This window comes from Delphinus delphis, chromosome 6 (genome assembly GCF_949987515.2).
Source record: "Delphinus delphis chromosome 6, mDelDel1.2, whole genome shotgun sequence".
NCBI classification, from domain to species: domain Eukaryota; kingdom Metazoa; phylum Chordata; class Mammalia; order Artiodactyla; family Delphinidae; genus Delphinus; species Delphinus delphis.
In genome coordinates, this window is record NC_082688.1 from 113,657,082 (window position 1) to 113,684,896 (window position 27,815).

At 43.4% G+C, this 27,815-nt stretch overlaps 1 protein-coding gene across 1 annotated transcript in view; it reads left to right on the forward strand.

The window, feature by feature from the left end:
- The first annotated feature begins 6,906 nt into the window (after positions 1-6,906).
- The window catches only part of LOC132427738 (probable ATP-dependent RNA helicase DDX60), a 79,443-nt gene continuing 58,534 nt past the window's right edge, over positions 6,907-27,815 (forward strand). Inside the window, exons 1-9 of the mRNA XM_060015382.1 lie at positions 6,907-6,910; positions 7,086-7,155; positions 8,831-9,020; positions 10,908-11,249; positions 13,058-13,174; positions 14,082-14,243; positions 15,571-15,729; positions 24,265-24,406; positions 25,368-25,523. Of these exons, the coding sequence (XP_059871365.1) occupies positions 6,907-6,910; positions 7,086-7,155; positions 8,831-9,020; positions 10,908-11,249; positions 13,058-13,174; positions 14,082-14,243; positions 15,571-15,729; positions 24,265-24,406; positions 25,368-25,523 (1,342 nt within the window). The remainder of the gene's footprint in view (positions 6,911-7,085; positions 7,156-8,830; positions 9,021-10,907; positions 11,250-13,057; positions 13,175-14,081; positions 14,244-15,570; positions 15,730-24,264; positions 24,407-25,367; positions 25,524-27,815) is intronic.

A 27,815-nucleotide genomic window follows, 5' to 3' on the forward strand; every position in this document is an offset into this window, starting at 1 on the left:
AGCGTATTTGCACATTTATGGCGTTCATGAAGTTCATGAAATTAAGCACGTGAGCACAGTAAGCAACTGCAAACCTCAACAGGCAGAAATTACGTAAAAATAACATCAATTAAAGTGAGAAATAGGGAATCCCCTGGCCGTCCAGTCGTCAGGAGTCTGCCTTTTCACTGCCTGGGTTTCAGTCCCCTGGCGGGGGAACTAAGATCCCACAAGCTACCTGGTGCGGCAAAAAAAAACAACAGTGAGAATGTTGCGCTTTCGATTTCACAGAAAGATGTTTCTCGGTCCGTGAAAGCTCCAAATATAGTTGACACAGAACGGTAACTCTCAGCTTCTCATCACAGAAACTCCAAGTTCACGCGTTCTTAACTGGTTTTTTTCTTTTTGCATAAAGGTGGAATTTCAGATTCCACAGTACCTTACATTTGAGAAATGGAATATCTCTTGCCACATCATTAAACAAAGAACGTCACAGTCATCAGCGATTGCAGCCCTCCAAAGTGAGCCGGTGAGCCCTGAGGGAACTCAGGAAGGAAAAGAATACCTGCCATCTAGCAGCCATCAGACTGCAGCCACTCCCTGCCGTGAGCCATGCGGAAACTCAGGATGAGAAAACATTGGCCCCAGAGAGCTGAGGTGCAGATCAAAGGAATGATTTCAGTGAGCCCAGACTCTTGCATCTTCCCATATATAGAAAAGCACTAATTTCCTTAACTTGGGATATCTGGTTTTCCTTAATTAACAATAATCTTCTGACGTTCAGACTCCTTGCCCTTTCTTGCAAAAACTATGTAATCTGGCTCCGCCCCCCTCACCTCCTCAGAGCAGTTTCTCAGGGTTTCTTGAGATGCTGCTTCCTGGGCTTGAAGTCCTAAAAATTCCTATCGAGTAAAACGTAACTCTCAACTTCTAGGTTGTGAACATTTTTTAGGTGGACACATTTCACCTATTTCTAATTCCGCCTCTTCTTGATTTTATCTTGTTTAGATAGATGTCCCGGATTTCTCTGCCTCATTTCCTTCTATTTCATGCCCAAATCCCAAAGTCCTCTGCTGCCTCTTGCTGGATGTTGTGACGGAAGGATGCTCAAACCACCTACCAGCTCACACAACTGAAGCGCGGTGAAACGAAACTTGAAACTGAAGTCCTGCAAACGATAAAGGAAACCGAAAGTCTCCCGGACCTCTGGCCTTACGGGGGCCCCGCCCCGCCCCGTCCGACCCCTACACCGGTTCTACGCTCCGCGCCTTCCTGCCTTTCTGCGGTGCGCTCAGCTGCCCTTCAGAGGCTGCGGGTCCGGCTCCAGGTTCGGTCCGGGGTAAAGGGTGTGAGGGCGTCTCGCGGGTCCCGGGGCGCTGCGGTCTCGCAGGGGCTCGAGGTCTTTGACCTGATGGGCGGGGAGGTGCCCGGCGCGGGCATTGGGCGCAGGGGATGCAGGGCGGGGGCGAGGGATGCGCGATGCTGCGGAGGGCGGTGCGTCGCAGAGCTCCGGAGTTGCAAGGGGGAAGTGGGCGCTGGCGGGGGCGGGCGCGTGGAGCGCTGAGGTCTGAGGAGGGAGACGAGTGCTCAGGCACTAAGGGTCCTCTTCGGAGAAAGGGTGGGCATGGGGCTACTGGGGAGACCAAAGCGCGTCAGAGGCGGACAGGGCCGGTGAGCCCTGGACGGGGCAGCGCCAAGCAGCTTCCTCATCCCTGCGGAGCCTCGGACCCAAACCAAACTTGCAGAATCAGAGTCTGCATTTTCATAAGGTCTCCCAGGTGATTCCTACATTTCAGTGGCTTAGCGCTGTAAGAATTTATTTATTTTTTTAACGAAGTATTCACGGTCAAGGGGTACGCATTCGTTTTCTATTGCTGTGCAACAAATGATCACCACTTCAGTGGCTGAAGTCCGTCGAAATTCACCGTGTTAAGAGTTTCAGTGGATGGGAAGTCCAGGCAGGGGGCTGAGCCCCGGACCTGCGTCTCCCGGCTGGAATGAAGGCGTCCGCTGGCTGGAAGGATCCAGTTCCTTGCAGCTGTGGGGCTGGAGTTCCCTGTTTCTTGTTGGCCGGAGGCTCCTCCTGGCCTGTAGAGACCCCGCTGAGGGGCTTAGCCTCAGCTTTAGGTCTGCAGAGCCAGCAGGAGAATCTCCTTTCTCCTGTGTATGATAGTCTCGCAGATGTACCCCCATGAGGGGAGACGCTGTCCCACTAAAGTCGCAGGTCCTGCCCACGCCCAGGGGACAGGTTATGGGGGGCGGGGCACACCGGGGAGGCTGGGGTCTCAGAGACCGGGGTCTCAGAGGCCACTCTCGAGTCCTGCCCACTGCGGGTCAGCTCCTCTGCAGGGCTTGTTTCAGGAGCGGTCCCCTCGCGTGCTCCACCATCACCTGGACCGTGTACTCCGGCTCTGGCTGTCTCTCCTTCAACGTGTAGTCCACGATTCCTCTTTTTTTTCCCCTTCTTTCAATTTAAGATTTTAAAATCAGAACCCAAACAAGGTTCTGACACTACTGTGTTTGGAAGTTTGTTACCATCTCTTTCATCCTCTTGCAATTTATTTCTTAGTAAGCTGGGGGGTTTTGTTTGAAAGTTTATATTGGTGGTGGTTTTTCTTTTGTTTTTTTTTAATTAATTAATTTATTTTTGTCTGCGTTGCGTCTTCGTTGCTGCTCAAGGGCATTCTCTAGTTGCTGCGAGCGGGGGCTACTCTTCCTTGCGGTGCACAGGCTTCTCTTTGCAGTGGCTTCTTGTTGCGGAGCACGGGCTCTAGGCAGGTGGGCTTCAGTAGTTGTGGCACGTGGGCTCAGTAGTTGTGGCTCATGGGCTCTAGAGCGCAAGCTCAGTAGTTGTGGTGCACGGGCTTAGTTGCTCCACGGCATGTGGGATACCCCCGGAGCAGGGCACGAACCCGTGTACCCTGCATTGGCAGGCAGATTCTTAACCACTGTGCCACCAGGGAAGCCGGGTTGTTTTTATTTTTATTTATTTTATTTTATTTATTTATTTTTGTGGTACACGGGCCTCTCAGTGTTGTGGCCTCTCCCGTTGCGGAGCACAGGCTCCGGACGCGCAGGCTGAGCAGTCATGGCTCACGGGCCCAGCCGCTCCGCGGCATGTGGGATCCTCCCAGACCAGGGCACAAACCCGCGTCCCCTGCATCAGCAGGTGGACTCTCAACCACTGTGCCACCAGGGAAGCCCCGGTTGTTTTTTTTTAAAATCTTGTCTTGTAGTGATTCTCCTAGTCCTCTTGGCATATTTTAACATTTAAGATGTTCTTCTGTTTTCTAAATTTCTAAGTGACAGTTCTTGCTACCAGAGATTTGATCAAATTCAGGTTTAAGACCCCCCCCCCCCCCCGCTGGAGTATTTCCACACTGGTGTAGTTCTGTATGGAAACAGCTCTTTGCCTCTATTTTTGTTGTGTCACCACCTAAAAATGCCGAGATCGATTTGTTTACTGGAAGCTGTAAACTGGAACCACCCAGTTCTACATTTTTGTCTCTGTTTGTGAGCTGGGTTACCCCCGGCCTCACAGAAATGAAGCCTCCCCATGTATGAACCTCCCTATTTGGCTCATTGTATGAATTTCATACTATAAGTCTTTGTCATAATTTATAGTATTTTATGACTTTAATTCTTGTGATTTGTTTCTATTTTGAATCAAAAATGGAAAACCAGTTAGCAGCACTTACAAAATTATGATTTTGTACAATAGTAGGCAGTCTTTATCTTTGCCTGGGAAACATAGTTCCATATCATTAAGACTACTGCTTGAAATGGATACTTCTCAAAATTCAAAGTGTCATGCATCCTCTTTTCTTTTTAGCTTCCTTTAATTCTTGTGGACCGTACATAATTTCAATGTTTCTTGATTGTCCTCTTTATCTTTTTTCTTCAATTTTCTGTACTATCTTTTAAAATAAATTTTCATTTAAGATGAGTCGTTGGTGAGGTTTCCGACTGGTTTTTAAAAATTTTTTCATTCATTTTTTTAATTGGCTGCATTGGGTCTTCGTTGCTGCGTGCGGGCTTTCTCTAGTTGCGGTGCGCGTGCTTCTCATTCCGGTGGCTTCTCTTGTTGCGGAGCACGGGCTCTAGGCACGTGGGCTTCAGTAGTTGTGGCGCGCAGGCTCAGTAGTTGTGGCGCACGGGCTTAGCTGCTCCGCGGCATGTGGGATCTTCCCCGACCAGAGCTCGAACCACTGTCCCCGGCATTGGCAGGCGGATTCTTAACCACTGCGCCACCAGGGAAGCCCCTGACTTCTTAAATGTCTAGTACTACTGTGTTTTCCCTCTCCTGATGAATTGAATGACTGTTTGGATACAGAATTCTTAGTTCAAAACATTTTCCTCTCAGAACTTTGAAAGTATTCTTTTCTTTTATCAAGACATCCAGTAATGCTCTCATTTTGATGTGTTGTATCTGTGTGCCAGGTACTATTTTAATCCATTTGTATGCATCAGCTCATACTTTTAAATGGCTTGCAAACACAGCCAGGGGGAGTAATATGATTGTCCGATGAGTGGATGAGTGAAGTGAGACAGAGAACGTAACTTACCTCAACTGTAGTATGTTCACAACTGGGGTGAGAAGCCTGGCGTCCTGCTGGCAGCGCCCGTGTTCCCTCTGCTCACATCTGCCTTACACCTCTTTGTGGTGCTTCGTCTTTCTCTGTATTCCTGGAGCTCTTCGGTTTTCACAAGCTGTGTGTAAGCATGGTTTTCTCTTTTGCCATTATTTCTGCTCAGTGCTTGGAAAAACTTTTCCATCTAAAAAAGTATATTTTTCTTTAACTCTGGCCTAATATTGTTATGTTATGCTAACTATTATATCTTTGATTACTTTTAATTTATCCCCACCCCACTTTGCAATCGTACTTCTCTGTGACTGGAATTACTGTGACATGGACTTAGAACTTGTTGATCTCTCCTCCATATGTTAGTAATTTTTCGATTTTCCATCTCTTTGATTTTCTCTTCTCTCCTCTAAGAAATTTCCTGGATTTTAACCCCTAGATCCGCTAACTTGAAACTTCAGCATGCCCATTCCATTGTTCTGTGCATAAATTATTTTTCTGAAATTGTATTTAAAATTTTTATGAGCATTTACTTTTTTGTTTTACTGTAGCAACCTGTTACTATTTTATTAGTTAATGTCACTGTCATTATTGAGAACTCTAACTGGAGTTTTTTTTTTTTAAGGACTGTTCTCTCCTTGAATCATGTTTGTTTGCCTGGCTTCGTATTTTTTTTCTTCCCCCTTAAATGTCGAGCGATTCTAATGTTTTATACATATTCACTCGTGGTTATTATGATAGGTAGCTGGTTTTATTTTACTTAGCATGTTTCTCCCTTACATGAGAGAGAACTGAGCGTAATGATTGTGGATTCTGTGTGATGTTTAGGTGAGAACCAGTTTGGGGTAAAGTTTCATATGGAAAGCTTCTTGTGAGGGTTGGGGAACAGGCCAGGAGTCCCTTACCTGTCAGATGAAGGAGGCTTTATTCTGCCAACATGGCTGTGGTTAAAAATCTGCCCAGTGCCCAGCATGCACTCATGTCCCATTAGTCATTGTTACTTAATTTCAAAACCTGTATTATCTCTTTCAGTTTATGTGCATTATATTTTCAAATGAAGGTGTTAGGACTTAATTTGTTTGGCGCTCACTGCTTAATACATGAACTATTAGGTATTCATTTTGTCTTAGGAGTACGATTTAAAAAAAAAAGTCCTGAGACGTTAAGGGCACCTGTGAACCTCTGGGATGCTGTGATTTAACCCATCTCATCTCGTGTATCTGATACTGTCTTTCCTGATGCTGTGTCTCTCTGTCCAAGCGCCTTCATCCACACCGGTGGCCTCACTTAACCATAATACTGAAACTGCTCTCACACTGAGGTCTAGCCCAGACCTCGTGTTTGATCTCTAGACCTGTACATTTAATTACTTACAGGACATGTCCCATAGTAGGTCGAACCCAGGCTGACCACAAATGAACTTAGGATCTTTCCCTGACGTTGGCCGCATCCCAAGGTTTCCAGCCCAGGGAGCAGCCTCGCCTTGCATGCGATTGCATCTGGTAGAATCCTAAGGGGCTCCTCTTCTGCATCCGTAGCTGATCCATTACCTCATCATGTCAAACTCACCTTCTGAGTATCTGAGATGAACATGTGCCTCAAACTACTGTCCAGCTGCACTACATGCAACTACTACCGTTGCTCTAGAACAGTGGCTTTCTCTCCACCTCACTAGCGGGGTCTTTGCTTCACCCCATCTATTCTCTGTACTGGAGCCAGTGTAATCTTCCAAGATGCACAGTCAATCACATTACTACCTGCTTAAAATCCATCAATGTATTTCAGGATGACAAACATGCGATCAGAGGCTCTGCATGACTTTGTGTTTCTGCACTCCAGCGCGGCTGGCTTCTTCTCAGGACCTAGAACCATCCACACACTTTCCTGCCACAAGGCTTTTGCGCCAGGTGTTCTGGGTTCTCTCTGCCTGCAGTGCTACCCACCCCACCCCTTTGTTTAATTATATCTCGTCTTATCCTTCAGAACTCAGCTCAAGCATTGCTTCTTTAGGGAAGTGTCCACTGACCTTTTGACTTTGTCACATTTGCAATGTTCCATTGTTCGTATGATTATCTGATTGATATTTATCTTTCCTGGTAAATTTTAAGTTTCATGGGAACTGACAGCATTTTGACTTTTGTTCATTCTTGTATTCCCAGTGCCTAAAGTTTTGTTTAACACACAATAGTCATTCAGTACCGTTTGTTGATGGAATAATTCATTTCTAATTTTCCTTTCTTTGTAGGTCTGCCGTTTTCATTAGCATCTGCCACTTAGAGGTACCACAGTAAAGGATATTTGCTATATTTAATATTTTCCATCAGGTTGGAGGCACGTAGCAAGAATGGGTAATTTTCAATTTAAAATATTTATAAATTGTAAAATAATGATTCTGCAAGCTACACAGATTTAATAGAATTAACTTTATGACTTTTTTCTTTCTCAAATAATTTGTAAATGATAGCTCTTTTAAAAAGAATTGATTGAAAATAATTCATTCTCTTTCTCTCTCTCTTTTTTTAGGTTTAGAAAAGTACCTGAAGCTTTTGGAGAAAATGTCACAGTTGATTTTGGATCAAATGGCAAAAGCTGAGTGAGTGTTGTAGTAATAAATCAAGAGATATAAAGTTCTACATCGTATTTGCTGTGTATCGGATTGGCCTTAAAGCGATTATCTACCTTTCATCTATCTATCGTCTACCGTCTGTCTATATCTATCTATCCATCCATCCTTCCATCTATCCACATATCTAATCTATTTATCATTTATCTTAGTATATGTATTATAGTATTTTATATATATATATATGAGATTGTTGAACACAGAACTTTTAGAGCTGTTTGATGGTCAGTGGAAACAGTCTTCTCTTGCTTTATTGTCCATGGCTGTCAATGAACCCATCATTTTATGAAAGGATGAGATTTTTTTTTCCCATATTTGAGAGCATTTATTCAATCTTCTCGAAATCATGCTTACAATTTCCATGTTTTTTTTTTTTAAACATCTTTATCGGAGTATAATTGCTTTACACTGGTGTGTTAATTTCTGCTTTATAACAAAGTGAATCAGCTATACATATACATATGTTCGCATGTCTCCTCCCTCTACAGTAATTCTCTTTTTTATTTTTAACATCTTTATTGGAGTATAATTGCTTTACAGTGGTGTGTTAGTTTCTGCTTTATAACAAAGTGAATCAGTTATACATTTACACATGTTCCCATGTCTCCTCCCTCTACAGTAATCTCTTTTTTTTTAACATCTTTATTGGCGTATAATTGCTTTACACTGGTGTGTTAGTTTCTGCTTTATAACAAAGTGAATCAGCTATACATATACATATGTTCCCATGTCTCCTCCCTGTATAGTAATTCTCTTTTTTTTTTTTTAACATCTTATTGGGGTATAATTGCTTTACAATGGTGTGTTAGTTTCTGCTTTATAACAAAGTGAATCAGGTATACATATACATATGTTCCCATATCTCTTCCCTCTTGCGTCTCCCTCCCTCCCACCCTCCCTATCCCACCCCTCTAGGTGGTCACAAAGCACCGAGCTGATCGCCCTGTGCTATGCAGCTGCTTCCCACTAGCTCTCTGTTTTACATTTGGTAGTGTATATATGTCCATGCCACTCTCTCACTTTGTCCCAGCTTACCCTTCCCCCTCCCCGTATCCTCAAGTCCATTCTCTAGTAGGTCTGTGTCTTTATTCTTTATTCCGTCTTGTCCCTAGGTTCTTCATGCCTTTTTTTTTTTTAATTTTTAGATTCCATATATATGTGTTAGCATACAGTATTTGTTTTCCTCTGACTTACTTCACTCTGTATGACAGACTCTAGGTCCATCCACCTCACTACAAATAACTCAATTTCGTTTCTTTTTATGGCTGCGTAATATTCCATTGTATGTGTGTGCCGCATCTTCTTTAGAAAGGATGAGATTGATGAAGCAGGAAGGTCTATATTCAGATATAGGTGTTCAGTCCCTGAGTCCGGCCCACATTTTGGCCTTAGATAACGTGCTCTGTTTTCGAGCCTCAGTTTCCTTCCCTGTTGAGCGGAGGTGATGCTGATTCCTCCTGTGAAGAACACTCATGCGTGCGGGTGTCTTTGGCAAGTCAGTGTAGAGACCAACGTGAAAGAATTACTCAGTAAATCAAGCTATTGATGATAATGATGATGAAGATAATAATGATAATAAAGCTGCTGCCTTTGGGGCCTGATTTCATCTTCGTGTAATTTTTCATTTTCACTGTTTGTATTCTAGTTATGACAGTCTGTTGAATGATTTTGTTGAGTCTGAGTTTTTTCTGATTGATGGAGACTCACTGCTGATGACATACATCTGTGAGAAATCCTTGCGGCCTGAACAGGGCCTGCACTTCTTTTACCTGGTGGAATGCTACCTTGTGGATCTAATTAATAAAGGAGGACAGTTTGCCGTCGTCTTCTTCAAGGTAACGTGACAGTTGGGTTCTTTTCTGTGATTTGAGAACTGAGACTACAATGACATTGTTTTATAAGTAGGTTTTTTTTCTTATTTCAAAGTGAAGTAGATCTATAAAAATTCAGCAAATTTAAAGGGAAGAACAGAAAAAAAAAGTGACCCAGGATCCCAGTATTCAGAAATTACTACATTGAGGATGATGATTATTATTTTTATTGGGGTATAGTTGTTTTACAATGGTGTGTTAGTCTCTGCTGTGCAGCAAAGTGAAGTAGAGTTCTCTCTGCTATGTAGTAGGTTCTCATTAGTTATCTATTTTATACATACTGGTGTATATATATCAATCCCAATTACCCAGTTCTTCCCACTCCCCCCTTTCCCCCCTTGGTGTCCATACGTTTGTTTCTATTTCTTTGTCTCTATTTCTGCCCTGCAAACCGGTTCATCTGTACCATTTTTCTAGGTTCCACATATATGCGTTAATATACGATATTTGTTTTTCTCTTTCTGACTTACTTCACTCTGTATGACAGTCTCTAGGTCCATCCACATCTCTACAGATGACCCAATTCAAAAAGAAACATGCACCCCAGTGTTCATTGCAGCACTATTTACAATAGCCAGGTCAACGTAAATGTCCATCACAGACGAATGGAGAAAGAAGATGTGGTACATATACACAATGGAATATTACTCAGTCATAAAAAGGAATGAAATTGGGTCATTTGTAGAGGATTATTTTTTATTTGCCCTCATGGAGCTTTCCTGTGAGGACACACAGGACCCTGGAGGAGGGTGAGGGGTGTCCTCGGAAGCGACTGAGCTGATCTCCGGGTTCTAATCTCCCAACTCCAAGTAGGTCCACCTCTGTCTTCAAAACTCAACAGTTTGTGGGGGCTTCCCTGGTGGCGCAGTGGTTGAGAGTCTGCCTGCTAATGCGGGGGACGTGGGTTCGAGCCCTGGTCTGGGAGGATCCCACATGCCACGGAGCAACTAGGCCTGTGAGCCACAGCTACTGAGCCTGCGTGTCTGGAGCCTGTGCTCCGCAACGGGAGAGGCCGCGATAGTGAGAGGCCCCTGCTTGCCACAGCTAGAGAAAGCCCTCGCACAGAAACGAAGACCCCACACAGCAAAAATAAATTAATAAACTCCTATTCCCAGCAACTAAAAAAAACAAAAAAAACAAAAAAAAACCAGTTTGTTTGAGCCCAGACGTGGATCAAACTCACCAATGTTGCTTCGTTCTTATTTGCTCTGAAGTAAATACATCCAAGGGAAGATACCTGGTCTTCCTTGATTTGAATGTGCATATAACTAATGAAATTTTAACAGTTTCAAATACATGTATGTATCATACCACCACCACCTCCTCATTCTATCCCTAAAGGTAACCAGTGTGTTATTCTTGGAGGTTTTAGTGCATGTCTGTTCAGTTCTTTTGTGATCCATATTATTGTTAGATATTTAAGCCTTGCTGACTGCCTGCGAGCAATGCATGAATTGTGGGCTTTTGATAAAAACCGGTGCTACTTCCGGGTGACCTGGGACTGTCCCTGCAGCGTGATCCACCCCAGCTTTCCCTATGGTCGCTTTATAGCTACCATTTGCTTTTACATATTTTTCTTTCCTTTTTCTTTTTGAAGTGAGATTGGAGAGGAGAAGAATTAGAATGGGAAGGGAAAGTGTGAGTTAAAGGGGACACATGTATTTAAACCCAAATTGTGATTTGTGGCATGTATCTGCAAAATGACAGTCAAGGATCGAGGGTCTATGTTCTGACTATAAAACAGAATACAACTGTGTTGGAACCTATTCCTTTAATGAGTTTCATGGTATGTGTTAACCAGCAAAACTAGTAGACGGCTAAATGATGATTTCAAAATTGTCTACCCCACAGGATGCTGAACATGCATACAACAGCATCCCTGAATTGCTTCCTCTGAGAATGGCGTTAATTCTCCACCTTCAGCATAATACCAACATTGATGTCCGAACAGGCTTTTCTGGGTGCTTCTCACAAGAGTGGAAAAGTTTCTTGGAAGACAGTTACCCATATTTTCTGATCGTTGCCGATGAAAGCCTGAGCCATCTACAAGTACACCTTTTCAACTTTTTAATCATGCAGTCCTGGGCGATGAATGTCAATGCCGTGCTCTTCTCGGGCCAAGCATCCGATGTCCTTCGACTTTACGCGTACTTTATGCCGAGCAACTACGAACACCAGTTGATTTTCCAGAAGGTAGTTTGCACCTAAAAGACAAACTTTTAGAATTTCACGAAATTTTCTGCATTACTTGACTCAGTTTGATTTCTCCCTCTTTTATGGAAATTATCATAGGTTTAACAGAGAGGTGTAGAAAAATAGAAATGATAATAATAAAACAAAAATGCAGTCATTTATCGGGCAGTTGTTGTCATAACAGTAGTGCTTGGTGCTTCCCATGAGTCACTTTATTTAACCTTCACAGTGACCCTGTGAGGGAGGTGTTAGTGTTGTCTGTGTTTTGCAGATGATGAAGTAGATACTTGAACAAATAATCTGCCCATTGTCAATTCCAAATCCAGTAATACAGCCTGGATTTTAAAAGAGGCAGCCTGACCCCAGCACTTCGGTGCTTAAGTGTGGCATGCGCTTCCATCTCTACTTAGGAAGGCCAGACATGCGTCCACATACTAGTGAAATGATGGTGAATATGGTAGCTTTTCATGAGAAAACAATGGTGAAAGTTGATGAAATACAATTTAAAAAAAAAATTAAAAAAATATTTTGGCCGTACTGCATGGCGCATAGGATCTTGGTTCCCCGACCAGGGATCCAGCCTGTACCCCCTGCATCGGAAGCATGTAGTCTTAATCACTGGACCGCCAGGGAGGTCCCTGAAATAAAATTATTTCTTAACATTAAATCATTAATAGAATTTTCAAAGTATTTAGAATTTTAATCCTGTAATCTTATTATTTTGCTGTATTGGTATAATTGGTAATGACTGTATTGAATGTTTGGGAGTTCAAAAACGCTCACCAATTTTAGAAATAAATTTGGTTTCTGTCTAATTTTCACTACTTATAGGGAATTTAGAATGTGAAGACAGTTCTATATATCATCCAAATGATTTTTGTGTCAGTTAACATTTTCACTTTTTTGAGTTGAGGGTCACACCCCTTGTGGCACTGGCCACATCTGGATGGCTATCACAAAATCCAATAAGATAGTTTACTTTGCTTTCGTTAGAACTTCAGTCATTAAACTATTTCCAACTCTGGTTGCCTGCTGTGAGTAGGAACAGCCTTGTGTGTGTATTTTTTTTTTAATTAAAAAATTATTTTTTGTAGTGACAGGAGGTCCTGAAATCCGTTCATTTCATTTTTTATTCTGTTAGAGCAATTTCTGAATCTGTGTTTGAAGAGTCCCTACAAACTTCCTTGCTAGTCTTTTCTCAAGAAAGACATTTTTTAATGGAGGATTTTATTTCTGGTAAAATAATTTATTTCCTAGTTTATTGAACACTCACCTCAAAGAGGTGATTTCATTGATCAATTTGAGGACTGTGTGAAATGTCTATAAAAATGCCATGCGTGTTGATAATGGCTGTTGCTGGATGTTCATTACCTGGGGAAGGCGGTTATGCTATTCTCTCTGTGTCTCTTTGAATTTTTTCTAATAAAATCTAGTGCATTAAATGGGTAAATTGTTTCTTTTTGAGATATTGAAAATGTTCTAAAATTAGATTATGGCGATGGTTGCGCAACTCTGTAAATTTACCCAAAGCCGTTGAATTGTACCCTTAAAGTGAGGGGATTTTGTGTCATGTTAATTATACCTTGATGGAGTTGTTAAAAAATAAAATGGACCTCGACAAAAATTAATTTGGCGAAGACAGGCAGGCTTTAAAAGCATTGTTGATGATCTGTAATTACATTAGTGTATTTTTTTTAACTTAGAAATATATTGTAACAGTATTATCTTCAATATATGATTTTCTTTAGTTGGAAAGTAATGTGATATATTATTTATGACGATTTATGTGACTTGCCTTCCTTTTGCAGCGTGAAAAGCACTTTGAGAATGCTTATAAAACCCTGATTAAGCAATTGAAGGAATGTAGAGTTTTAGCATTAGGACGTCTTTTTGGAAATTTAAAATGGAAAGATATGATGGAAGAGGTACTGAAACTTTTAAAAATCTTTTGATTTGAATGAATTGTTTAATTACTAAAAAAATGCAAACATAGTTCAGAGTTCTCATATACCTCTCACCCAGCTTCCGCCCCCAGTGTTAAGATCTGATGTAACCAAGGTACGTTTGTCAAACCAGGAAATTAATATCACTATAATAATATTAACAGACAAACATATCATTAACAGACTTTAATACACCACTTTTTCCGATTATCAGAAAAATTATTCACAAATTTTATTTTTACTGGATGCCTAATATTTCTCTAATGCTGAACATTTAAATTGTTTGAAAATTGGCTTTAACAGATAACTTTGTGACGAACATCTTGGAGCATAAATCTTGGTACACATTTTGTATAACTTACCTAACCTACCTACCTAGAACTTGCATAGTCAATCAGAAAGTATCAACATACATAATGATAATCATATGTATTGCCAAATAGCTTTGCAGTAACTCTGTGCCTATGTATACTCTGATTTGCAAATATAAGAGAAATGACACGTCACATGATTTCCAGTGCTATTATCCTTAAAATATACTTTGCTAATTTGAAAGTAAAAATATGCTATCTAATTGTCCTTTTTGTTACTAAAATGGTTGAACACTTTTATTAATATTTGTATTTTGTGAATTATCTGCTCATGTCTTATTAAAGGCTTAGATGTTTTATTGATTTATAGGAGCGCTCTACATATTTAAACTTGTAATAATTTCATTGAAATACTTATTATGTTCCCATTTTGAATTTTGTTTCTTGCTTTAAACAGAAATGTTTTTGTGTAGTCATATCTATTTTTCTCTTCGGTACGAGTTCTTCTAGTAAGATCATTTATGATTGTAAACATTTTTCTAAATACCACGACATTTTACAATTTCCTTCTGTGACAGGCATGTGAAACTATTTCTCTGCTTAAGCAACTGTGGCCAGAAGGATCTGACATTCGGCAAGTTCTTTGTGTTACTTCGTGCTCCTTGTCTTTGAGTTTATACCATCACTTTTTAGAAAACAGATCGAAGACCACTGATGCTCAGAAAGCTAACATCCAACAGGTATGATAAGTTTACCGTGAAACACCAGTGAAATTTTATTTATTTGATTTTACTGAAACATCTGTTGTGCTGTTAGATGGGTTGGTGTTCTACTCACAGATGTTTCCCTTAGTACATTTTTAGTCAAATGTGTCCAGCCCTCCAGCGGAAGATAAGAAAGTGGCCCTTGGTGAGAGTTTACCCCCTTATGATGTTCTGGGCTCTTACATGCCTTGTGCCATTAAGTCTTCACGACAACAGTTTAAGGGAGGTGCTGTGATTCTTACTGAGGTTCAGAGAGTCCAGGGAACATTCGTCAAACCCAAGGATGAAATACAGTGTGGATTGAAACCAGGTCTGTCTGTCTTATCCAAGCTCCACTCTGTCCACTGCCTTGTGCAAGGAGCTTCCTGCTGTCCTGGCTGGACAGATGCTAAAGCCACAACTTCTGTAGGGCTGACAGAGGCCATTGAGACTCTGTAGACTGGTGTGGGTTTGTTCGCCAACCAACTAGCCATCCCTGTGTGTCTGCACATGTGCACGCATGCACTCAGACACACATGTGTACTCGTACTGTGTTGTTTACAACCTGAGTGCTGGGGAACTCCTGGTTGAAGATTCTTATGAAAGAGAAACACAGTTTGGTCTCTTTCTTTCATAGTTTCAGAAACGAACAGGGCTCGTCATCTTTCTCCTGTGTCCTTTAGGTCTGCTTGAATAGTGTCTTTGCAAAATAACGTAGGTGGCTAGGCGTGCCATTTTAAATGATCACAAAAGTGATACTAAACCACTTGTCTCTCTGGGGCTTCTCATCGTTGGACCCCGTCTGGCCCTGTGGAGGCACACTGAATGAGCCTCAGTCTGGTTCCAGTGACAGCCCTGCAAACATTGTCTCATCAGGTTAAATATGCCCACTTCTTTACCCTTTTTCCACTTGGGTACATTTTCAGATTGTACCGGTTTCCTCACCCTGGTAGTTTTCAATATAACCTTTAAAATAGGACGCCTGGGAGAAAAGAGATGGAGCATTTCATGTGTGGCCCCGCCGTGCAGAATTCTGTGAGCTCCTGACGTCATGCGCTGCTGGGTCAGCTCATGTGAAGTTGCGCGCAACTAAGAACACAGGAAGTTGCTTCATGTAAACTGCTACTAAGCTGGCGGTTCCCTGTCTCTCTTACCCAACGTGTGTGTTATGTGAAGAAGAGAACTTTTGCAAAAATGCAGAGCGAACAGCGTAAGAGCGTGTGGTTCCTGCCCACGTGGTGCAGCTGCACCTTCTCTGAGGTACCCAGGCATCAGGTGGTGTCCTGGCCACGGTCCTCTGACCCACCTTCTTTATTTGATGCAGGTGGAGACGAACTGCCCCACCCTGGAGGGAGTGACAGATTGGTGTAGACTGCACTGTCTCAGCGTGGCATTTCTCCTCCACTTACCTCTTTCCCAAAGAGCATGTACCAGATTCATCACTTCCCGCTGGATTAAGGACATTCAGACTTTCTTAACAATGGTAAGTATACTCTTGATTAGTTTATTTTTATTTTTTTATTATTATTATTTTTTTGCGGTACGCGGGCCTCTCACTGTTGTGGCCTCTCCCGTTGCGGAGCACAGGCTCCAGACGCGCAGGCCCAGCAGCCATGGCTCACGGGCCCAGCCGCTCCGCGGCATGTGGCATCTTCCCAGACCGGGGCACGAACCCGTCCCCCCCACATCAGCAGCTGGACTCTCAACCACTGCGCCACCAGGGAAGCCCTAGTGGATCAATTTGAATGGACATTTTTTAAGGATCTTGATACTTATAGTCAGAATGTCCAAGGAAAGTGTTTTAGAACCAATCAGTTAGGAAGCCGGTCCACAAATATTTATTTAATGCACGTGCATCGTGTGGATCACAGGAAAAGAAGGTGTTCACCCACCCCGCCCAGCACTTTCATAGAGCTACATTTTGCAGGGAGAGACAGATAAGGAATTTTTAAAACTACTCCTGCAGGATAGAAACTGCAGGACGCTTTAGAATCTGATACTAAAAAGACTGAACTCAGTCTGAAAAGGATGACTTCTCTTAAGAAGTGAAGAGAAGTTAAGTAACCCAAGTCTGTGTGTAGGAGTTAGCAGGTTGGAGGGAGGCTGCACACCAGATTCTAGGAGGTAAAGCAGCCTGTGTGATCGTGCCGAGGATGGCGTGACCGAGTGTCCCTGGACTAGAAAGAACACAGGAAAGGGACAAAGTGGAAGGGACGGGTCGGAGGCAGACCCTGTGGCCCCTTCAGGTGCTGTTAGGAGGGTGGAGATGTAACCTGATGCCAAGCACAGCGAGAGGCAGCTGGATGGTCTCTAGGTCAGTGGCGCTTTCATTTCAAAACAGGTGTCTCAGGTGCAGCGCAGAGGGTGCATCAGAGAGGTGACACGTGGACTCGGGAAGCCAGTTAGGTGACTGTCACCTCCGTGCCTGTAAGTGGTGCTGATGTTGGGGACAAGGGCATGGGCAGAGGGCTGGACAGCAGTGGGCAGTCGATCATGATTTGAGGTGTGGAGTTGACAGGTTTAGTGAGTGAGCGGCGGGGGCAGGGAAGAGTCGGGGGGGACAGTCTCCTCTTGAGCCTCCAGGGGGAGGGGAGGGTGCCATGGTCCACGGGACGCTGGTGGAGGCCACCGTGTGTTCAGTTTTGGAAAGAGTGCGTTTGAGGGTCCAAGGACATACCCAGATGGAGGTACCAGGTGAGCTGTGTAAATACTGGTTTGGAGCTCCGCAGAGTGGGATGCGTTGGACGTAAAGATTGGGAGTCATCAGCCCACGGATGTTCATGTAGTGGACGAAATTACGTTGGGAGAGAGATGATAAGAGGGCCCGGGGCAGAGACCCGAGAAAGTCCATCGTGCAGTGGTCCCACATAGGCTGAGGTGCTGGGAAGGAACTGCTGAAATGGATGGAGAGGAGAGAGGGGAACGGATGGCTCTGAGAGACGGGAACCGCGTCTCCAAATGTGGGCGTGGCTAATAGGATCAGGTGTGTCGAGAGCTGTAGGGGGTTAAGGACTGAGCACAGTCCGCTGGGTTTGAGGGCACAGGGCTCACTGCTGCTGGGAATCAAGAGGCAGGTGAGCAGAGTGGTGGGGAGGAAAGTCAGTGTCAGTGATTCAGAGGTGAGTGGGAGGGAAAACATAACGGTGGAGAGAACTTTCTGTGTAAGAGGCTGAGAATAAGGGAACGGCAAAGGGCAGAGCTGGCACCTGGGTCAATGGAGAGTGCTTTGCAGCACTATTCACAACAGCCAAGACGTAGAATCAACGTAAATATCCATCAACAGAGGAATGGATAAAGAAGATGTGGCACATATGTACAATGGAATGTTACTCGGCCCTAAAAATGAATGAAATAATGTTATTTGCAGCAACGTGGTGGACCTAGAGATTGTCATACTGAGTGAAGTAAGTCAGACAGAGAGAGACAAATACCATATGATATCACTTATATGTGGAATCTAAAAAGATGATACAAATGAACTTATTTACAAAACAGAAACAGACTCACAGACATAGAATACAATCCTATGGTTACCAGGGTGTGTAAGGGGGGAGGGATAAATTGGGAGATTGGGATTGACATATACACACTACTCTATATAAAAGAGATAACTAGTAAGGACCTCTGTGTAGCACAGAGAACTCTACCTGGTATTCTGTAAAGATGTATACAGGAAAAGAATCTAAAAAAGAGTGGATACTCTTTTATATGTATACACTTATATGTATAAGTGAATCACTTTGCTGTACACCTGAAACTAACACAACAGAGTAAATCAACTGTACTCCAATATAAAATAAAAAATAAAGAGTGCTTTTAATATGACAGATGGAGCATGTCTAAATGCTGATCATGGAAACTAAGAGAGGATAGGATGAAAATACAGGGAGAGTCAGGTGAGGGGGGCATGCGGAGGATGCCCTTTTATGGAGGGAGGGGTATGGCCGTTCTTACTGGAGAGAGTGAAGAAAGAATGGTACAGATTGGCCGTGACGGAGGTTGTGGGGTCTGTTCCTGCTTGCTGGTGTGAATTTCCTGCTTGCTGGTGTGAATTTCCTCTGTGAAGTAGAGACAAAGTCATGTGCTCAAAGTCATGGCGAGGAAGCAGGCCCGGAAGTTTAAGAACAGTGAAATATGTGGGAGATATTTACTGGAGGCGGGGAAGAGTGAGCTCTACTGAGAGGGACATACCACCCTGTCCTGCCTGGTACTTTGGAGGCTTCCCTTGACATATTTGACAGAAGAATTATAGTGGCACCCGTATGTGTTATCATATACGTTTCCGTGTCCGGTGGGTCCTAACCACATGGCCGCAGGCACAAGGAAGCCAGCTGATGGCATGATATGTACAGAAAGGAACAAGAGAGTTTAGGCGGGGCGGACGCCCTTGGTGGATTTGTACCATTTTATGGAAAAGAAGACAGGAAGGAGGTTTCCGTATCTTTGCAAGGGGGTGGTGCAAATGCTGGGCTAGGAAACAAAGCACCAGAGACAAGCTACAAGGACCCTATCGTGCAGGGGGAGAGCAGAGGGGCTGCTGACCTGGGGGACCTGGTGTGATCAGTGAAGGAGTGTGATGGCCATTACACAGGGCTGGAAGGATGGGCCGGCGGTGGGCGTGAGGAGCCCCTCTTCGGGGCTTGGCAGGCAGACAGACTGTCGTTCCCTGGCCCGTCTCTCCCTCTCCCTTACTTCCCATCTTACTGTAAATGCCTGCCATTCTCTGCCTGAAGGTTTGATCTTCTGGGTCTGAAATGCTGGGGTGTAATGCCCCACCGACGGCAGGTGAGGGCTGGGTGCAGGAGACCCCAGCTTCCTTACACGTCGGGGCAGGTAGCCCTGAAACGTGCTCTACGCTCTCAGAATTCCCCAGTGGAATTAAGCTCTGGTTGTCCACAGGGGTCGTGGGTTGGAAAACATGGTCCTTCCTGGTTTTCTTTTCTTTCCCGTCTCACTTCTGCATCCCCTCACGGGCGCCTCTTGAGAGCAGTCACAAATTAGTGCTTTTCCATAAAGTTGAGGCTCGGGGTCTGCTTCATGGGGGAGCCCAAAGCAAGGCAAGGACGGAGAGCAGGTCCTGGTGATGGCAGGCATGGGTATGTTGGGGAGAATGTGACCTGGGTCAGAGGGGTGAGGGGGATCACTGGATACAAGACATTCGAGAAGTGTCGATGGTATCGTCTTCTTGGAGGCTGAAGTTATCTGTGGTGCTGGTGAAGCTGCGCCAGGCAGGAAAGTCATCGCTATTTGGGTACGTGGGGGACCTAGGAGCGTGGTCAGGAGGGGCTTCCAGACGGAGCAGACGGATGGCGGCAGGCTTTTGGGCCGGGGGAGGAGGATAGATCGGAAGTGACGAGGACACCCCCTCTTCTCCATCCTGTGGTCAAGCCATGCATGGAGACAGGTGGCAGGGGAGGTGCTTGTTCATCGGGAAAGGCCGCAGTCTGCACTGTGGTCCCCTCTTACTCACTTTTCCGTCCTCAGCAGACAGGTGTGTCAGAACCACACAAAAAGGAATTCTTCAGGGCTTCTTAGCCTTTTTGTTCTGGGGCCCCTGTGGCTATCTGACGAATGCTGTGGCCCAGAATAATATAAATGCCTCAAATAAGGTTCTGAGGGAAATCAGTTATGGTGAAATACTGTTATCAAAATATTATAACCGTATCGTTTATGATATAGTAACACATGTGCTTCTTTGTTAGTACATTAGATAATCAGATAAATACCGTACTTTCAATGGATGGTGAGTGTCAACAATATCTCGATATGTTTGCAGTGCTTATAATGAAAACATCTGTGATCCCTACTGGTGCCCAATCCCAGGTACTGCCTGGGAGGGACGGTATTTTGTCTGGGTTTGCAATGGAAGAAAATACAAAGTTTGCCACAGGTTAGCAAAAATAAAAATGTAATTTTCTGACCCAAGTTCATGGACTCCCCGAATTCTATCAGGTGAAGAACGTCTGTGAAAACCGCTTTTCTGCACTACCTCTCCCTCATAAGCCTGGCCTCTGGCTAGACTGGCAGGTGCCCTTACTTTGGGGATTGGAAAAACAAAAGCCAAATTCCTGGCTTTTAAAATAATAATACAGTAAGTTCCCTTCACGTTTCGAACTTTCAAAGATGTGAACGTGTGTTCGCACGTCCAGTCGCGTAAGTTAGTTCATGTGTCTGGCATGCATTGTCCTGTGCATGGTTCCTCTACAAGTGGTTGTGCTTTTGTGCACTTTACTATCCTGTGTTTGTTTTTTATGTATTCTTTGTGTGAAAAGTATTATAAATCTATGACAGTACATACTATGTAGCCGACTGTGTTAGTTGGGTACCTAGGCTAACTTTGTTGGACTTACGAACAAATTGGACTGACGAACAAGCTCTTGGAATAGAACTCGTTCGTATGTAGGGGACTTGCTGTACATTGATCCATGTGTAACAAATATTATTGAAAAGACAACTGTCTTCTTCTGCCCCCACTGCGCCTCCCTCCCCCTTCCCATAGAGTGTCCATGAGTGAGGAGGGGACCCCGTTGGAGAATAAGTGAAGGGTCCCCTGCGTGGGGTGGGCAGCGTGATGGAGTCCGCCCTGAGGTTTCGGGCTCTGTGACAGAGAGGACGTGTCGGCAGCATGGAGACTGGGAGACGGTGGCCTCACCGAGAGACCTGGGGCCGCGTGTGCCAGAGGACTGGTCTAGAAAATGCAGTTGGGGTCCGGGCACGAAGGATGGAGATGTGGCCCCTGTGCTGCCAGGGGTGGGAGGGCATCTGAGGTCCTCAGGCCCCTGGTGAATCCCGCTGGCTGATGAGGGTGTGGAGGTGGGCCTCTGGGCTTGAGGGTCCTCAGAAGGCAGGCGAGATGAGTGGGAAATGTCGTGGCAAGTCCCTCAGCGTCTCAGGGCTGTCTTTGGTAGACATGAGCTCCAGGGGACCCAGTGGAAGCCAACGAGCAGCCAGTCTCCGTCCAAGGGGCTGGGTCTGTGGCCTGAGCAGAACACAGGAGAGTCCTGTCCCCCTGGGGCCGCATCTTGAGCGGAGGGCACCCTCTTCCAACTGAGACGAGGCGACCCCTGTGTAAACGCCCCTGTTGGGGTCTGGCTGGGGGGATGCAGTGCAGACCCTGGAGGGGGTTGACCTGAGGGTGACTGAGAAGTGATGGGTTGGACTAGTTCTGCTGGTGGTGCATAGACTGTATTTACTGTAACAGCTGACAGAGGTGTCGGGTCAGCAGCTGCAGCTCAGGTGCAGACAAGTCCGTCGATGCGTACCTGGGTCATACTTGTGAACATTCACAACTGCTCTGACAGAAGTTTTCAACGGTTTTGTGAGGTGGTGGACACAGTATCATGGGGGTTGCTGACGCTCGAGTGAAAGCATTCTCCTGTGTCCCAGGTCCCACTGGGGAGCTTTGCTCTAGGCGTTTTTGGTTCTGTCAGGCAGAGGCAGACTGTAGCTAATTAAAAGGTTTATGAAGACTCTATTCCTAGTTCCCATTTAATTCACTTTAGACATTTTAATATAAGTCATGCCAGTTTAATACACTGAGCCTATTGATACAGCATGTCAGATCCTGAAATAACACATTATAGCATCGATAATATTGTGCTCTGCTGTAATTTTATTTCTGAGAAATACTTAATTTTTGGTCAACTTTATTGAGGTTGAATTACATGTGCTCAACTATTGAATAGTATGAATGTGTTAACTGTGGTGTTGATTTACAGATTTAAAGGAATGCTCTGAATGTATACTTTTCATTTATAGAGAGTTTTATAAACAATTTCTTATGTACAGTGAGCACGAGTTGAAAAGAACATTACAAAATCTTTCTGCCTTACGGAATGTTCTAAGATGGCCCTGCAGGACATTCCTTGTGGCTTTGGCTGGTAGAAGACATCACCTTTAATTACGATGGCGTGGACTGCTGGATGTGGTGGGAGGGCCTACCGTTTATTCTGTGCGTGTCCTTGACCTCTGTTGCCTCACTCAGACACATCACTCCTCCTCTGTCCTCATTTTACTAACGAAAACTTGGGCTCAGAAGGGCTGCGGGGCCCATTAGCACAGCTAATAAGTGACCAAGCCGAGGTCCACCTTCATCTCTGCCCAGCTTCCCAGTCTGTGCCCTTCCTCATGTTCTCGTCTCCCGACGTGGGGAGGGCTGACTGTCACCTGGGTGAGCCCCCCCTTGATCTGTCTTCACCATTCTCCATGCTTCACTGTGGTAGCACCTGGGAGCTAGAAGCCTAAGTTCGTAACGTAATTTCAGCCTCTGAAATGTTCACAGTGAAGGGCATATCCTCAGGCTTCTGGGGAAGGTAGCTCAGGACGTGGAAGAGAGAGTTTCATGTTGGCTCAAATCTTGACACTTGGGGATGACATGGAGGTACCTCTCAGCTGAAGCGGCTCCAGTGAGGAAGCTTTGGTGTCCTGTTTTCGCATATTTCTGTTTACTCGGTGTTATGGGAAAGGCTCTGTGGCCCGGGGGTGGGGACAGCCCTTACATGGCAGTGGTACCCCAAGTACAGCCCCCTGACCGATAGCATCCTAAGAACAGGTTAGAAATGCAGTTTCTTGGGCTCCCCCCAGACCTACTGGATCAGCCTCTGGGGATGCTGCCTAGCAAGCTGTCTTCTCTTTTTTTTTTTTTTTTTTTTGCTATACACGGGCCTCTCACTGCTGTGGCCTCTCTCGTTGCGGAGCACAGGCCCCGGATGCGCAGGCCCAGTGGCCATATCTCACGGGCCCAGCCGCTCCGCAGCATGTGGGCTCTTCCCGGACCGGTGCATGAACCCGTGTCCCCTGCATCGGCAGGCGGACTCTCAACCACTGCGCCACGAGGGAAGCCCTGTCTTCTCTTTAATAATCTTTCCAGGGGAGGTTTTGCAGCAGTTTGAGGACCACAGCTTTATGGCCCTGAAGAGAGCTCGTTCGTGTTTTATTTGTAGGTAAAACTCCACCCTAGGTACCGGGTTCCTGATTCTTTGATACCTGTGACCTCATCAGGAACCCTATACAGCCATCCTCAGTCACCTGGTTAGAGCTGGGCCATCCAGGGTAGGAGCCGATCGCCACACTTGGATATTAGGCACTTGAAACGTGCCTAAGTCTAAAAGAGACATCAGATTTCATAACCTTCGTGTGAAAAGCATGTAAACTATTCTGTGAATATTTTTATATTGATTACACATTGAAATGACAATATTTTGGGTATGTTGGGTTGAATAAAATAAAATGAATTTCAGCTTTTTTTTTTTTAATGTGAAAAAAGTTTAAGAAACATATGGAGGTTTAAGGTAACGTATGCAGCTTGCCTGCGTCCCACTTCTATTGGATAACGCTGTTAAAGTTCCACATCCATATAGATAAAGAGGTTATTCACGTTTGGAGAGCCTGGGTGTGTTATCGTGTGTGGAGCAGCGAAGCCTCCGTTTTTCCCTCTCAACCCAGCTCCCCAAACTCGAACGCCGACTCAAGGGATGACCAGGTTTGTGCGCTGCGGTTGCTTGAGTCGCGGCTGCCCTGTTCTGAGCTCAGTGCTGCCGCTGAAGACGTTCTGCCCGTGACAGGCGGGAACACAGCTGCCCAGGGATGTAGGTGGATGGGGATCTTTGTGAAGGATCCCCTAAACAATCAAATGCTCTGTTTTTAAATGCTGTTTTGACCTGAAAGTAACATTGGAAGCATTAAACCCTGAAGAAAGAACAGAGGCACATTTGAAAGCAGAAGTATTTCTCTAGTCCCGTATCTGTGGGAGAAAAGTTGTAAGAGTCAAGTATAGATTTCTGTGACTGGGAATAAGGACTATGCTGAATCATTCTTGGTCAGCCTGATTTTATTTTAACTTTAAATCTTTCAAGGTGTGACACATTCATTATGACCCAGCCTGGAAGGGCTCAAGTCCGTAAGAATGGAAGAGCCCAGCCCACTTGCCTTTCAGTTGGATTATTGAGATGTTTGAAGGCTTCTAGGTTCTTGCTAATGTAAAAATCGTCACTAACTTGGTTTTTATTTCCAATTTCAGAAAAAGTGGTGTGAATACTTCATCCTAAGTAATATAGACGTTTTTGAATTTTGGAATCTGGATTTAACTCACCTTTCCGACTTAAGTGATGAGCTTTTATTGAAGAATATAGCATTTTACTATGAAAATGAAAGTGTTCAAGGTACCACCCTAGTATCTTATAATAATTATGCCTTTACCCAGAGATAAACATTATAAAGGATTTAAAGCTTCAAAATTATTTTCCTATACTTGCAACATATAGCAGTCATTTTCTTTCAGATATTTATTTATGCATGTATATAAGTTTTACTTAGTTGCAATCAGAGTGAATGTTGTATTTAAAAATATTTTTAACTTAATATTACTCCACAAGTATTTTTGGAAAAAATACATCTTTGGGAACTTGGCATTTCTAGATAATTTTAACAGGTGAATTTTTCAGTTAAATATACGCAGAACATTTTTCAGAATATTTACTCTAACTAATGTAATCACGTACTACTATTAGATATTTAGGGAATTTTAAGTTTTTCCAAAGATAAAGCTGATTTATATAATTGTTGTATATAATTAATTTTTCTTTCTTGGAATAATTCTATTAGAAGAAATCTTCTGCTGTTTATTCGTAGTCAAAGAAAAATAAAAGACATTTTAAGAGAACTAAAACTGATTGAGCATTATTGAAGCTTCTTTGACCTCTAAGATTTGGTTCCTACATATTGCAAGTGTTAGAATGAGTTAGCTACAAATAAATTTAGCAATCCTCTACAAACTTTCTCATTTTTGAAAAATCATAGTTTTATTCTGTTTTATTGATTATAAAGTTATGTGTGACATAACATTTTTTGTTACCTTGAAGAATAGTTAGATATTCACCATCTGTTATTGTTAGTTAAGGCAGTTATAATGTTAATAGTTATCAAATAGGGAAACAGGATAAACTTTAAAGTCTCCAGCCCCACAGTCAACACTAGGGACCGTTTGGCTCTAGGTTCCGTGTGGCACTCACAGAAAATTTCACTGTTTGACAAGTATTTCAGAGCTCTGTGAATTTAGTTAAAATGTGTGCTTCTGTGTATGTGTGAATGACTTTCAGTGTTTACTACTTTGAACTCATGTAGGGCTACATTTGAATTTGGGAAATGGCATTATGAAAGATTATGAACATCTCTGGGATACTGTATCAAAGTTGGTCACAAAGTTTGATGTTGGAAAGCCATTTCCTCTGAGAACAGAACAATTTCCTTTTCTTAAAAAGGATCCATCACCAATCAAAGGTAATAAATCTCTAAATTAATTTGAAATAAAAGCATTGTTCCTCTGAAAATGTTTTGAAAGCACCAGTAACTAAATGTTGCAAGTATAAATAATTTTCGGGTACTATGCATTTAAAATGACCTATACTGTCTTATCCTTGAGGAGATAATCCTTTGAGTATAATTTTGAACAGTGATACGTTTTCCTTGTAACTAACGTTGTTGCCAATTTTTAAGAAAGCCAGTGACTTCTATTACTATCAATCTGAAGTGTAGATCAAGTGAAAAATCTCTTGTGCGTAATGATGGAAAAGTTAGATAAGAGACACCAAACACCTTTTTACAAAATCGTAAGTAAGCTCAAAACAATAGGAGGGAAATTCCAGGAGCCAAACATGAAGGGAGAGACTGATCTCTGGGTCACTCTGAGAATTTCTAATTGTAGGTCTGCCCTCCTAAGAATCTGGGTTTCAGTGTACTCAGTCAGCAGAGTCAAGACAACTCTAAGCCGGAAAATAACCTTCAAGCGATCAAAGGAATCTGGTGTGTTCTCTGTAGAGGAACATCCTCATATACCCTGACTTTACAGGGCTTCTCTGCCACATACGAGTGCACATGCAAATTTATAAACAGCAGAGAAATAAGCCCCCGGACAAACAGTAAGCTGCAAAACGAGAACTCTTAAGTATTTCAGATTTTCTAATTGTCACAAGTAGAATATACTATATGTATGTTTAAAAATGCTTGAAGAAATAAAATATGAAATTTGAAACGTGGAAAACAAAATGATAGAAAACATCTTCACATTTTAAAATATTCAAAGTTGTAGAAATGAAAAGACTGTCAATGGATAGGTTCAAAAGCTGATTGGATTTGGCTAAAGAGAGAATTTGTGAGCTAGAAATAGATCAAAAGAACTACAGGTACAATAGTGATGAACACATTACATACCTTAAAATTTACACAGGGTTATATGTCAGTTATATCTCAAGCTGGAGAAATTTTAAAAGAACCGGAAAACAAACGAAAGAAATAGAGATAAAAAATGATAAAATACATGTTAAAAGACATGGAAGACAGAATGAAGCTGTCTAATCTTTCGTTCATTTGGAGATTTGGAAGGAGAGGCCAAGCCAGTGTAGATTGGGCCATATTTGACGAGACCGTGGCTGGCGTTTGCCTGGACGATGAAAGACAGGGATTTGCGCACTCAGGGCATATGATGAGTCCCGAGTGGGACAAAGCAAACGTATGCATATGCACACGCACACGCACACGCACAAATATACACACTAGGCACGATGCAGTGGGATTAGAGAATGTAAAAAATAAATATCTTAAAAGGACCAGAGTTACCTACAAAGGAATAAAAATTAGTCTCTAATAATAGACTTCCCCAAATATCATTATAGAAGTCAGAACATAATGAAATCATATGTTATTCTTAAAATACAGTTTTAAAAAATGAGTAGCTTGGACATTTTTCAAAATACAAACGCTGATTTATCCATCATCCTGTCGTCACTGGAGACATTTCTATATCATGAATTTCAGGAAGAATAAAATGACCCCAGATGGAAAGTGACAAAGAAAGCTAAGGGATATATATGTATAACTGATTCACTTTGTTATAAAGCAAACTAACACACCATTGTAAAGCAATTATACCCCAATAAAGATGTTAAAATTAAAAAAAAAAAAGAAGAATGCTAAGGGGGGTTGGGGATGTATTGATACAAGTGTATTTTTCAGAGTACAGGGGAAGGATATCTATCCCCTTTCATTATGTCAGAATGAGTTCCACCAGACAGAGACGCTTGAGAGCAAGGAGTTTATTGTTCCCAGGAAGATCCAATAAGGGAGTGCTTAGGTAATACCAGGAAGAAAACACAGTCGGTGCAGGCTGTGTTATTGCGTAGGTTTCCACGTGGGCAACTACAGGTAAGTTTTACTGGGTGGGAATCCTAGAACTGTGTGCAAACCACTTTGGAGATGTCTTACCCAAAGAGCAAGGTAGCTGGGGTATTTACCTTGTGAGTTTCGTCAAGTCTCGGGGGGCATGAAATCCTTAGGACTCTGGCTGCGCCCAAGGCTGCAAGAAGAAAGTGCTCAGGGAGAGTTGTAGGGACTCGTAGGAAGGTTTCAGGCAAATGCAGGAACGGTGGACGTCAAGGAAATACCGAGCAGGGCAATTGCAGCTCACCTAGAATTATGAACCAGACACTGGATAAAGGGGCATTTGTTAGCCAGCTGTTGTATATACGATCAATATGTGATGTGTGATATCCATCTATCATATGTAGGTGTACATGG